At 58.4% G+C, this 13,011-nt stretch overlaps 1 protein-coding gene across 1 annotated transcript in view; it reads right to left on the bottom strand.

Moving 5' to 3' along the window:
• The window catches only part of LOC101956651 (obscurin-like), a 107,390-nt gene that overhangs the window by 45,537 nt on the left and 48,842 nt on the right, over nucleotides 1-13,011 (bottom strand). Inside the window, exons 36-46 of the mRNA XM_078023254.1 lie at nucleotides 12,381-12,644; nucleotides 11,835-12,098; nucleotides 10,628-10,894; nucleotides 9,745-10,011; nucleotides 9,346-9,618; nucleotides 8,587-8,859; nucleotides 7,894-8,090; nucleotides 7,634-7,709; nucleotides 1,974-2,246; nucleotides 861-1,136; nucleotides 26-313 (exon numbers count right to left, since the gene is read on the bottom strand). Of these exons, the coding sequence (XP_077879380.1) occupies nucleotides 26-313; nucleotides 861-1,136; nucleotides 1,974-2,246; nucleotides 7,634-7,709; nucleotides 7,894-8,090; nucleotides 8,587-8,859; nucleotides 9,346-9,618; nucleotides 9,745-10,011; nucleotides 10,628-10,894; nucleotides 11,835-12,098; nucleotides 12,381-12,644 (2,718 nt within the window). The remainder of the gene's footprint in view (nucleotides 1-25; nucleotides 314-860; nucleotides 1,137-1,973; nucleotides 2,247-7,633; nucleotides 7,710-7,893; nucleotides 8,091-8,586; nucleotides 8,860-9,345; nucleotides 9,619-9,744; nucleotides 10,012-10,627; nucleotides 10,895-11,834; nucleotides 12,099-12,380; nucleotides 12,645-13,011) is intronic.

The raw sequence follows: 13,011 nt of genomic DNA, 5'->3' as shown, positions 1-13,011 counted from the left end.
CTCCAGGACCAAGATGGTTACTCACCCAGCCTGACCATCTGGGGCAGGTGCACAGGCTCCCCAGCACCTGCAGGGCCCACAGCAGCCACTCGGAAACGGTAGGTCTCCCCAGGAGTCAGTCCATCCACCACACACTCAGGCCCAGGCACGAGCTCGTGGCACAAACGCCACTGGCCCTTGGACCCCTCCTTCATCTCTACCTGATAGCCACACAGACCCCCTCCACCATCGCTTGTGGGAGCCACCCAGGACAGCGTCACGGAGTGGCCACTGCGACCCACCACTTCGGCATCTTCTGGGGGATCAGGGAGGCCTGCAGGGAAGAAGAGTAGGTCAGTGTATTCACTGGGACTTGCGGGCCCCCTCCAGCAACCCCTGAGTCTGGTTTGGACACAGTGTAGGTACTGGACAGATCACCTCCCCTGAGCCCTGGTAGCAAGGGATGCTGATACGTTTCTCTACCATCGTGAGACCATACCCAGAGCCCACTCTGAGTGGGAGGCCAGTGAGAGCCCCCAGCTGGCAACCTTGCTCCTCCTGCCCACCCCTCCAGGGCCCAGCTTGAACCTCTCCTAGGTACAAAGCAGGGGAAGGTAGGTGGTGATCTGGGGACCATGGCCTCAGGGGGTACTTAGGGTTGAGCCAGGACACATCTGATCAACAGCATCCCTGAGAATTTAGTGACCTGGCCCACACACCTGCAGGAGAAGCCACCTAGGAATGGAGGGAGCATCCTAAGACTCTGGGGGTGGGACAGATTCATAGCAGGACCCAGCCCAGGATGGTCATCCACCCTGGTGTCAGGAGTGTGACCCAATCTGCAGAGAAGGGACACACCTTCACACACACAAACCACCCACCCAACACCGAAAGTCGAGCTGAGGTCACTGCGTCTCGGGCAGCAAAGGTGACCTCCCCAGCGTGGTGTAGCTGTGCATTGCGTAGCAGCAGGGTGTGGTGGCTGCCGTCAGCAGTGACGGTCCAGTCGTCGTCGTCAGGCTGTACTGCAGTTCCGTTGATGTACCAGGTGGCTTCGCCCACCGGCAGGGCCTCGCTGAGCACGCAGGTAAATCGAGCCTGTGTGCCAGCTCGCACCACCACATCCTTGGGGGCCTCCAGGACTTCCAGGCGCCAGCCTGCAGTCAGGGGTGGAATGAATGCGGGTGTGTAGGAGGGTCCAGAGAGATCAAGCCCAGCACGGCCCACTGGGTCTCCCACTGAGTGGGAGTGGACAGAGACCCCATCTCCACCAGCTCTCCCTACCTGCAGAGCCCCACGCTGGAGGGGCCTGGGAGACACACGCCCTGCGTTGGAAGCTGCACTCCAGTCCTGGGAGCACTGCCCAGCCCCTGGAGGAGTCTTGGAGACCCCCTTGGGGTTCCCCACATCTCACTCCATTCCCTAGCCGCAAGGCTTGTCTCAAAGACTGATGTCCTGCCTCCAGCCAACTCTCCAGGCCCCGCCCTCTCCCAGGTGTTCATAGACGGCAGACTCACACCACCCAGCCGGCTCAGTCACAGGCATAGACAAAACCTGTCCTCATGTCTCAACAGCACGCCTGGCCCTGCTGCTGCACAGGTACACTCCCCCCATGGCCCTGCTGATGGAGGCCTCCCTGGTCCTCGGCCCCTGTCCCCACTCCCTCTCAGGTTCTCTTGGCCATGGGTCCCCCAGAAGCACAAGCTCAGCAGCAGCATGCCCTGATCCGGCAGCCGTGCAGGACCCCAGCACTCTCCCAGAGGCCACCAGCCCAGGTGGAGGACTCTCCTGCAAGCTGCTCCTGTCCCAGGCCCCATCCCCCGAGTGAGCAGTCCAGACAACTCTTTTTGGAGGTAGAGTGGGGGTTCCCAAGGAGCAACTTCCCTTCTGGTGGGAGAGTCCTGGAAGCCACCTTGGGCTGCCCAAAAAGTGGCCCAATCTCCTGTGGAAGGGGTCTCACCCACCTCCGCCCCGCCAGCTCTCATTGCCATTACCTCTGACAGTGAGGAAAGCAGAGGTGACCATGTCCCCAGCCAGGAAAGTCACCCGACAACTGTCCTGTGGCCTCAGGTTTTTGAGCAGCAGTAGGTGTCGCAGGCCGTTCTCGAAATATACCACCTCCGCGTTCTCCGAGGTGTGCACGGGCTCATCGTCCAACAGCCAGGTGTGGGCAGCCACCTCAGGCCGGGACAGCTGGCACTCAAACAAGGCCTCCCCGCCCTCAGGCACATCCACATTCTCCAGGCCTCGGACCACGGTGTTCTTGGCTGTAGGGAGAGCAAGGCTCAGGGACTGCTGACCTCACTGTCCCTTGGGAGAGCCAGCAGCTTCAGGAGGGCGGCACCCAGGCCTGTAGTGTTCCCTCCACACCCTGCCCACCCTTTGGACCCCTCACATCAACAGTGGTCTCCTGACCACAGGAAACTCACAGGTATTCACAGACCACAGACTCACACCACCCAGCCAGCTCAGTCACAGGCATGGACAACCCTGTCCTCGTGTCCCAATAGCACTCCTGGCCCTGCTACTGCTCAGGTACATTCCCCCCATAGCCCTGCTGATGGAGGCCTCCCTGGTCCTCGGCCCCTGTCCCCCCATCCCTCTCAGGTTCTCTTGGCCATGGTTCCTCCCAGAAGCACCAGCTCAGCAGCAGCATGCCCTGATCCAGCAGCAGTGCAATGCCCAGGGCAGGTTGCCTGCCACCTTCCAGGCCTGTTCCCGCTATGTAGGTCCCCTGCAGTGTGGAGCTGGCTGTTGCTGCCTGCCACTCCACCATTGCTGCATGGTCAGAGCCACGCCAAAGCCGTGCTGGACCTGGGCTGCCCGCCAGGTGGCCTCACCTTGCACTTGTAGCAGTGCCACCACGCGAGTGCCTGCGGCCTCACAAGAATAGATGCCACTGTCACAGGGCAGGGCCGGCCTGAAGGTCAGCCTGGCCACAGTCCAGTCCTGCTCTATGATGACACGGTGCCCATCTGCGTGTACCTCCCGCTCGTCCATCTTCCATGTGGCCTGCACCGGCCGTGAGTATTGGCAGAGGAGTTCGGCAGAGCCACCCTCCTCCACTGCCAGGTCCTGCATGGCACTGACCACCTCCACCGTAGGATCTGTCGGCCAACATGCCGGACACGCATCAGCCCTGAGGAACAGCACCACCATGGCCCACCCACCCCACTCAGTGTTAGTGGCTTCAGCGGCTGCAAGCATGGAGCTTCATGGTGACAATTTAGCAGGAGCTGCCTGGCATGTGGCTAGGAAGGGAACCCACACCGCAGCCCAGAGCCCTCCACCAGACACACCTCACCCATGAGCATAGTGCCTAGGCTTCACCTATGTCCAGGCAGAGCTCCTCTGGCCCCACATACCTGCTGGCCCCCAGAAACATACACCACTGGAAAGGCTCCTCTGGATGTCCTAGGGCCTGCCCCAGAACCCCGAGCCCCTGCCCTGCTTGCCCCTCTCCAGGGGCCTTGCTGCCCACCCAGGACCCCCATTCCATCTCCATTTGTTGAAATCTCAACACATTTTACATGACAGCACACAGCAGGCACCAGGCAGAGCTGTCGGGAAGAGGCTAGGGAGACCCTAGCAGCTGCTACTCTCCCTGTCTGGCCAGCTCCTCCCCAGAAGGGCACGGATCTTAGCTGAGCTCACAGCAGAGGAGCAGATGTGAGCAGGGACAGGTAGGCCAGGGCCAAGGGCATGGGCCTCCCCTCAGAAGCCCAAAAAGGCCCCCGAAGGGACTGGCGCCCGTGGCTGGAGATGTGCAGCTAACTAGGTGACTGGTAGCTAAGCAGGCGGCAATGCACTGGCCCTACCTGGCAGGTGGCAGTGGACCTAGCCTCCAGCTAGATCTCCCATTCAAAAGTAAGAGCTGCCCACTGTGCCTCCTGGGGGTGCCCAGGGTAGGTGGCACATGTAGAGTGATGCCCAGCCTCTGGCTCTGAGGACAGTCCCCACCCTCAGTGCCCATCCTCCCCCTTTCCCCAGGAGCCCGCAGGAAGCATGTGGCAGCAGGAGCAGAAGCACCAGCATGGGGAAGTCCCCAGTGGTCAATACCTTTGACCAATAACTTGGCTGTGGAGACCAGGGGCCCTGTGCGGAAGGTGACGGTGCCTGAGTCGGCCACCCCCAGGCCCGAGAGTGTGAGGGAGTGAAAGCTCCCATCACGCACAGTGATGGCACTCTGGGGGCTGTCCCGTAGCAAGGTGCCATCCAGCCACCAGCGGGCCTCTGGCCCACTTGCACGAGACACCTCACAGGAGAACGTGGCCACCTCCCCTGCGAAGACGTCCACACTCTGCAGGCCACGGACCAGGCACAGTGCAGCCTCTGCATAAGAGGGCAAGAAGGAGGGCTGGGTCCATCACTTAGAGGCTACCTGGGGCTACTGGTGCAGGTGTGTCCTATGATAGCAGGTTTTGTCTTTATGCCCAGTTCCTGGCCCAGAGTTCCTAACCCAGCAGAATCTCCTGAAAATGCTGCAAGTCCCTTCGTTATATATAACAGGCTCTTTTTTTTCTTTTAATCACACCTGAGATTATGTTAATGGGGTGACTCAGGCCCAGCCCTGAGACAGCTTCAGGAAAGGACTGGTCACCAAGAAGATCAAGTGATTACAGGGTTACAAGGCTCAGCCCCATCCTCTGAGAAAGCAGGGTGGTTGGACATCAATCTCCATAAGACAAACTCTTAACAAGACCAGAAGAGCTTCCACAATGCTGAACACAGGCTGGGAAGGCAGCGTGGAGAGGACATGGAATCTGTGTCCTTTCCCATTCTTGTCTTTCACCTGGCTGTCCCTGAGCGGGATCCTCTGCAACAAGCTATCCAAGATGAGTGTGTCCCTGACTTCTGTGAGTTGTCCTAGCAAACTGGTCAAGCATGAGGAGACGACAGTGGGAGCCCTTACTTGAAGCCACTCAGAAGTTTGGGTAGCAACCTGAGATTTGCCATTGACATCTGAAGCTGGGGAAGCCTATGGACTGAGCCCTTAGCTTGCAGGGTCTGTGCTAAATCTGGGTAGATAGTGTCAGAACTGAATCACAAGACACCCAGTGGGTGTCCACTGGAGAACAGCTTATGTCTGTTGGGAGTGTCTGGTCAAATGTTCTAGGTTGAGGAAGTATGACAGGAAGAGAATAGTGACCGTTCTCTAGAACAGAAGTCAGAAATGGGATGTGCTGGCCTAGTTCTGAGACTCACTGCTGTGGGGCCACCCTGGGGCCTACTGGCACCATCCAGACCAAAAGGATGACCTGAGCCCTGGGGTCTAGAAATCCACCCTCATCACAGAGGGAGGCACAGAGGCCACCACGGTGAGCCCAGCTCACACACCATCAGAACACTACAGGTTTCACCCAGAGGAGGCCATGCCATGCATGGTACCCTGATCATCAGGAGAGCAGACAAGCCCCAAGCCCCTTGACTGGGGCTCCTTCTAGTGCGGATGCCTCATCTGACCCCAGGTTAGGGCAGGAAGCAGAGGCCCCAGCACCTGCTTCTCCCCAGGGGTGGTGGCTGGCCTCAGAAGGGGACCTCTCTGTCCTTGGGGGCACCTTCAATCCCAAGAGGGCACCTCATCCAGTTTTCCTCTGAAATTCCTCAGCCCCAGGGTTCAGGGCCCTGATGCTGGATCCAAATAATCCTGTCCCTGTCACACAGAAGGTCCGAGCTCAGGGCCTTCCCAGATGAATCATGGCTGCCCTCCTGTGCCCTCCATACAGTCTCCATCCTGTCTACCTCCTGATGGACACTCAGGGTGGTTGGAGGAAGAGGATACCAGCATCCACGTCTAATCCTCCCATCCCCACAGGCCAGCCAGTAGGACAAGACAGAGACTTCCTCCACCACCTGCTGCCTAGGGCCAGGCAGGGAGGATGTCACCCCCACCCTGTGCTTCTCTGAGCGCTTTCCACAGGCCATCCTGGGGCCTCCTTGTGAAGACAGAGACACTGTTCAAGCTTGGTAAGGCCTAGATGCCTTTACCCCAGGAGGAGGGCCACAAGGGGCAGGTGGGAGTCACTGGCAGACACCAGAGCCCATCAGGACAGTGATGTGCGGGGCAGCCCCCATGCCAACCCCAGCAAGCCCTCCATCAGGAGCCTCCCCACACTCCTCCCCTTCGATGCACCCCACCAGCACCTGCCTTCCTCAAGTGTACATCTGCACCTCCTTCTCCTGCTCTGCCAGCTCCTGGGTCTTGCCCCAAGCAACAGTTCCCAGGCCTGCCTATCACACCACTACCTAGACATCCATTCACACACCACTACCTGGACATCCATTCACACACCTAAGCCCAGGGCCCTCCCCCTGAGATCACTGTCCTGATGCATAATGAGCCATCTTTCCCAGGCAAGGGACACAGAGCCATGTCACCCCCACATAGTCATCGCCCCAGGAACACACAAGGCCCTTCCTGCACTGCTCCCATTCAGGAAACCCATGACACTTCATCTTCATCACTCAACCTAAGGCACTAAGTAGCCTTTCCCAGCCCCCAGGCCACAGAGCTGACCATATCTGTCTATTCTTTAGGTTTTGGGGGAGGAGAGCATGAGATTCAAACATACACTGTCTCCATGTCCAGCTCCTCCAAGCAGATGGGGAATCCCTGAGGGCAAAGCTACCTTTGGACCTCAAGGTCCAGGACTTCACCATGGTAGGGGCTTGCTCAATGGTGAGTAGATAGGTGGTTTGATAGTGGCTGGTAGATGGTTGATGGGTGGATGGATGGATAGTTAATGGGTTAGTGGATGGACAGAAGGATAATGAACTGGTGGTAGATGGATGAATGTGTGATAAATGGATGGACAGAGGATGAGTGGAAAGGTATGTGGATAGCTAGATATGAAAGATACGTAATAGACGAATGGAAAGTGGAGGGATAGATAGATGGATAATGGGTGCATGAGTGGACAGTGGACAGATGGTGGTAGTAAATGAATGAATGGTAGATGGATGGATGGTTGGTAAATAATTGTATGGATAGAGATGGATGGATGGGAGGGTGGATGGAGAGGTGGTTAATGGGTGGATGGATGAATGGATGATTGGTGTGAACTGATGGGACCAGTCTGAGAACCAGGAATAGGGCAGCAAGGGAATGCACTCAAGAGTGACCTGTGGAATCAAGGTACAATCCAAGTTGAAGATTCCTAAAGTCCTTTTTGCATTCTGGGGCCATGTGCACCATGCCTGAGTCCACACAGGTGTCACGCATCAGCTGTTGCATCCACACCTTTGAGCTTGTGTGGTATGCAAGAGCATTTCAACATGGATGTGTGTGGGCCCACATGGACCATATCAGAAGGACAGGCATTGGAAGATGATGTCCAGAAGACCCTGTCTCCACCTCAGGGTCCAAGGCAGCAAGGCTCTCCTACAGAGAATACCAATCCTGGCCCGTGCTTCCCCCCATACACAGCATTCCTCAAGATCTTCACCAGCCTACCCCACTCCATGACTTGAGGGATCAAGGACTGGAAAACTGCTAAGTCTAGGGTTTCTTCCCCACACCAACACACACACACACACACACACACACACACACACACACTCACACACACACCAGCTGCCACTAGGCAAGATGCTGTGGTGCCCAGAAAACAGGCATCCACAGGCCAGGGCCTAGGTATGGGAGAGAGCTGCCCACCTGTGACTTTCAGCTGGGCTTCTGAGCTGCATGAACCCACTTGGAAACTGATGGTTCCCGCATCTTCAGGGGTCACCTGAGGACACAGGGAGGAAGATGCTCAGCCCTGTCCAACTCATCCTGACAGGAAGGACTGGTCCATCTAGCCAGCCCCCAGTGATGGGGCTCATCACCTCCCTAACCCGACCCCCTAGTGGAGGGTCTTTCTGAATGGAGCTGGAACCATCCCTGTCCAAGTGGAACAGGTCCCAGAGTCCCACCTTGTGCAGGGTGAGCAAGTGAAGCGTGCCCTGCTCCACAGTGATGTCATTCATCTCGTTGGCCTGCAGAGGTACCCCTCCCAAAGCCCAGCGGGCTTCCTGGCTTGCAGCTCTGGACAGCTGGCACCGGAAGTGAGCATCCTGGCCTTCATTCAGCTGCATGTCTTGCAGGGGCTCCAGGATGGTCACCTCTGGGACTAGACACAGGGTAGGCATGGGTGTCAGCCTCTGTGTCCAGGATGCTCCCTTCTTTAGCATAGCTTCTATATCCTGGGGGTCCTCCCTGGTGACCCCACCCCAATTCCTGAAGACAGCACATGGGGGTGTGTTATCAGTCCTTCCTCTAGCCAGGGCTCTGACCAAAGGGAAATGCCAAGATGGCTGAAGGCTGGGGCGGCCAGTCTGCAATGACCCCTCATGAAAATCAGGAGAGGGAAACTGGAGCTTTAAAACTGGTAAGCTCTGGAAAGCCCACCACTGCCTGCTCACCAGCATGACTCAGTCTTCAGCCCAGAATCATTCCGTCCTGACTGGGGCTACTAAGAAATGGCCAGTTCATAGTCCCTCTCTCTACCAACACCCAAGAATCCCAAAAGCAGGGACCCTTGCTGTCCACTTCTGTCCCGAACAGAGGCTGGGCCAGGACAGCCTCCCAGGGGCAGTGATAGGGCAGGCCCACCCAGATCTGGCTACCTCTGACAGTGAGCTGAGCAGAAGATGCATGGCTGCCCACATGGAAGGACACGGTGCCAGTGTCCTCAAGTGTCACACCCTTCAGCTGGAGTGTGTGGATGCAGCCATCCCGAACAGCCACCTCTGTCACCTCGTTGCTCTGCAGTGGCAAGCCCTGGAGGTGCCACTGCACATCTGTGGCCCCAGCCCGTGACACCTCACAGCTGAACTCCACATCCTCGTCAGCCTGTACTTCGGCATCAACCAGGCCCCTCACGATGGTCACCTCAGGCTCTAGTGGGTGGTAAGAAGGGTCCCTTTTCAGGCTGGGCCAGCCCCAGTGCCCCTCTAGAAAGCCTTCCTGGCCACCTAGCACTCTTCTGCCTTGTGTGGCATTTGCCAGCTGCTTCACTCAATGAGTCTAGAAATAGCTGGGGCAGCTATCTCCCCAAGGCCAAGGATACAGCTCTGGTTGCAGGACAGTGGATAGATGCCCTGTTTGGCTCCAACATTGCTGCAGGCCCAGTCCTGGCCAGGTCACCAGGAAAGTAAGACCTTCAGGAAGAGCAGGTAGGTGCCAGAAAGGGCCACCAGGCCAGCTCAGGCCAGTCTGCTGCCAGCTGGGGGGCAGGAGGGAGCACAGCCTTCAGTGCTGCAGGCTTCATGCCTACCCCCATAAAGCCCTTCTCTTGGAGGATCAGAATGGGGGTGGAGTAGCAAGAAGAGAGCCTATAACCTGAGGGACCTCCACCACCCTGTGAGCTGCACTGGTTGGCTCACCTCTGACCCTGAGAGAGGCCAAGGTTTTCTGGCCACCCACCACACAGGCATACTCTCCGGTGTCCTTGGTCTCCAGCCCATGGACCAACAGTTCGCACATGGCCCCTTGGCACCGCATCTCATATTTGGGGCCCACAGGCAGCTCCACGCCCTCCTTTAGCCACTGCACAGGGCCCCCTGGCTCAGCCTCGCTCAGCTGGCAACAGAGCCGAGCCACACTGCCTGCCTCCTGCTCCACGCTCTGCAGCCGGGTCTTGAACTTGGGCTTGGGGGCTGAGGGACAAGAAAGGAAAGCTTAAGACTGCAGGTTCCCACCTCATGTTCGCCTTGAGCAAGGTGCCTGCCCACCCCTTAGGTATGAGGCTGCTGGGGAAGTACAGGGGCCGGTGGGCAGCTCACAGCGGATGGAAAGAGAGGCTGTGGTCTGCGCCTGACCCGCATCGCAGGTGTAGTCTCCCGCATCTTCCTGCTCCGCCCCGTGCACCAGCAGCTCGGCGGTGGAGCCCTCCTGTACCATCTGGTACTTGGCGCAGGGGAAGAGCTGCAGGGAGCCCTTGCGCCACTCCACACTCGCTCCCGCCTGGCTCAGCTCGCAGCGCAGGTGCGCTGTAGCTCCCTCATCCACCTCTAAGGCTTGCAGCTCCCGGAGGAACCGTACGGGCGCAGCTGTGGGGCAGGAAAGAGAACATGACAGCGAGACCCTGAGCATTTAAGACCCAGAAACGTGTAGGTGGAGAACCACGTCCGGTCAAATCCTGAGTCGGACCCAAAAGGCATACCCTTGGAAAGAAACAACTGGGGAACTGCATGGGGCAGAGGCAATACCGGCCAGCAAAGCTACCAGAAAGGGAGAGACCCAGGGAAGCGAGGTCCTGGAGCGGATATAGAGAAGCGGAGCACACGCGAGCGGCTTCGCACAGGGGACCCCCGCACTACGGGGAGGGCGCGGGATCACAGCCACCAGGAGGAATTGGGGGACTGCACAGGAAGAGGCGCCCAACGGGTAAGGGAGAGAGAAAGAGGAAAGTTAGGTGGTGCTCCGTGTCCTGGGATCTGGGAGGATCAGGGCCTTTTCCACAGCCTTGTCCTTTGGTCTTGGGGCTCAGGGAGGAACTGGGCGGGCTGAACCACGAGGTGGGAGGAGCGAGCAAAGTTATTAGGGCAGGTCCGCCCCGCCCCACTGAGCCGGGTCCTCTCTGCTGGGACACCCCCAGGTTGAAGCCTTGAGGGTCAGCCGGGACTCTGCACCCACGCTAGGCTTCGCCCTGTCTTGTGAGGTCACCTGTGACCGTGAGGGTGGCGCTGGTAGCCTGGGAGCCACAAGCACAACTGTACTCGCCCGCGTCCTCGCGGCGCAGGTCCCGCAGCACCAGCTCCGCGGTGCAGCCTCTCTGCTGCAACTCCCGGCGCCCATCAGCCTGCAGCTCCAGGCCATTCTTGCTCCAGACCACAGTGGCATTGGGAAGGGACAGCTCGCACTGCAACCTGGCTGTGGAGCCCTCCTCAGCCTGCAGGCACTGCAGGGGCTCCCGGAACACAGCCTGTGGAACTGCAGATGGGGAGGAGGCAGGGTCAAGATCAGGTACACAACTGGCCAGAGCTGGGGAGTCCAGCTTCTCCTAGCCCCTTGGCCTACCTCCACAGGACAGGTCTATGTAAGGAGGGAGGTGAGGAAGCTGGGGGCAGAGCAGAGATCTGCCACAGGCTTTTCTAATGGCAGCCTCCCCCTCAGAACCTCTAGCCTTGCCAGAGGGATGTGTCCCCCTTGGACCACCAGAGCAGGGCCAAGTCCAGTCATATAGTCATTTGGCCAGCACAAGACCTTGTCCCACTCCCACCAGACCCCAGGGAAGGGTGAGTCTCCCCAAGACCACAAGACAAGGCAATATCCTTCCCAGACTGTGGACAAGGCCCTGTTCCTCCCAGACCCCAGGACAGGGACAGGAGGCTCAGATCACAGGGCAGGGCTTTGTGTCTCCCCAGGCCAGACCCTAGGGCATGGCTGAGTCCACAGGAAAGGCCATAATTCCCCATTTCAGGACAGGCTGTCCCAGTAATCCCCAGGCAGGATTGTCCCTCATGCCCCTGAGATGCTGAGGGGCAGCAGGTGCTGACTGCCTCACGTGGACACACTGGCAATCAGGGGCAAGGTGCAGAGCCCAGGCTGGGGAACCTCCCTGGGCATCAGAACCCCCAGGGCCCCCAAAAGAAAATCTTGGGCTATATGTGGCATGCAGAGATTGAGGAGGAATGACAAAAGGTGATTAGGAAAACAAGGTGAGAACTCTGTCCCTCCATGACAGCTGGCCATATGAGGTCCCTGGGGAGACTGGGCAGTGCTATGACAGAAATCCAAGCAGGAAAGAGAAACAGCATGAGACAGAGGGAACAGGCACCCTCCCTCTGGACAACAGGGGTAGCATGGCCATGGCTGGACACAGAGCAAAGGCAGAAACCCAAACAAGCCCACAGTCATGGGAGGTCTTTACCCCTGACGGTCAGCACTGCTGAGGTCCTCTCCTGCCCACACACGCATGAGTACTCCCCAGCATCTGCCACAGTCAGGCCCTGGATCTGCAGCTCACATGTGGCCCCCTCCTGCCTCAGCCTGTACCGGGCCCCATCTCTGAGGGTCTCAGACCCCTTCCTCCACTCCACGGGGGCTGCCTTGCTTAGTTCACACCGCAGAGTGGTCGTGGATCTTTCTGTGGCCTCTTGGCTTCTCAGATCTTCTATAAATCTGACGGGCAGGGCTGAGGAGGGCCAAGCGGTCACTGAGAACATGGGGCCACACACTGCCAGAGGACCATGGTGTGGACAGGTGAGGAAGGAAGCAAGTAACCACAGAGGAACAGAGTACGCAGTAGGATGGACATGGACACGAAAAGGAGAGGTGAAAGAAGCCCAGGGGAGGAAAGGACAGGTGGCCAGGGGACTGCCACAGGAGCTGGGCCGTGTGTGGATGCAGGAGGTAGGAGGCGGAGACAGGGTAAAGACACCAGCTGGAGGTTCACATGGCTACACGAGGTCTTTACCCCTGACTGTCAGCGTGGCCGAGGTCCTCTCCTGCCCACATACACACGAGTACTCCCCGACATCTTCCTGGGCCAGGCCCTGGATCTGCAGCTCACACACAGCCCCATCCTGCCTCAAGCGGAGTCTGTCTCCACTGGTGAGGGTCTTCACACCCTTCCTCCACTCCACAGGGGCCTCTCTGCTCAGCACACACTGCAGCATTGCCGTGGCCCCTTCCACAGCCTCTTCATTCCTCAGACCCTTTGTGAACTTGGCAGGCAGGGCTGGTGGCCAGAAAGACATGGATGCAATCATGCTCTCCAGACACGTGGAGAGGATGGACGTGGACAACAGAAAGGACATGAAACGCAACTGTACATAAGCCCCCTGCTGGGTGTGCTGAGCACCAGGGCCTTCATCTTTCCCCAATGCAGCCTGAGCACATGTGACCCTGGCCCACTCTGTGGCCTCCTCAGGCCTCCCTGTGAACCTGACGTGCAAGGCCAGGGAGGGTCTGAAACACATGTAGAACCTCAGGTGTGTTGGAGAACTTCAGGGGACAGAACATGACAATAATGAGGACAAGAGACACACTGACAGGTCAGCTGACTACAATCCCATGCAGGGGTAAGAGGGTGCCACAGACCCGGA

This window comes from Ictidomys tridecemlineatus, chromosome 1, assembly GCF_052094955.1.
Source record: "Ictidomys tridecemlineatus isolate mIctTri1 chromosome 1, mIctTri1.hap1, whole genome shotgun sequence".
Taxonomy (NCBI): Eukaryota; Metazoa; Chordata; class Mammalia; order Rodentia; family Sciuridae; genus Ictidomys; species Ictidomys tridecemlineatus.
The sequence above is the reverse complement of the archived record's forward strand: the minus strand, read 5'-3'. Positions and strand labels throughout refer to the sequence as shown.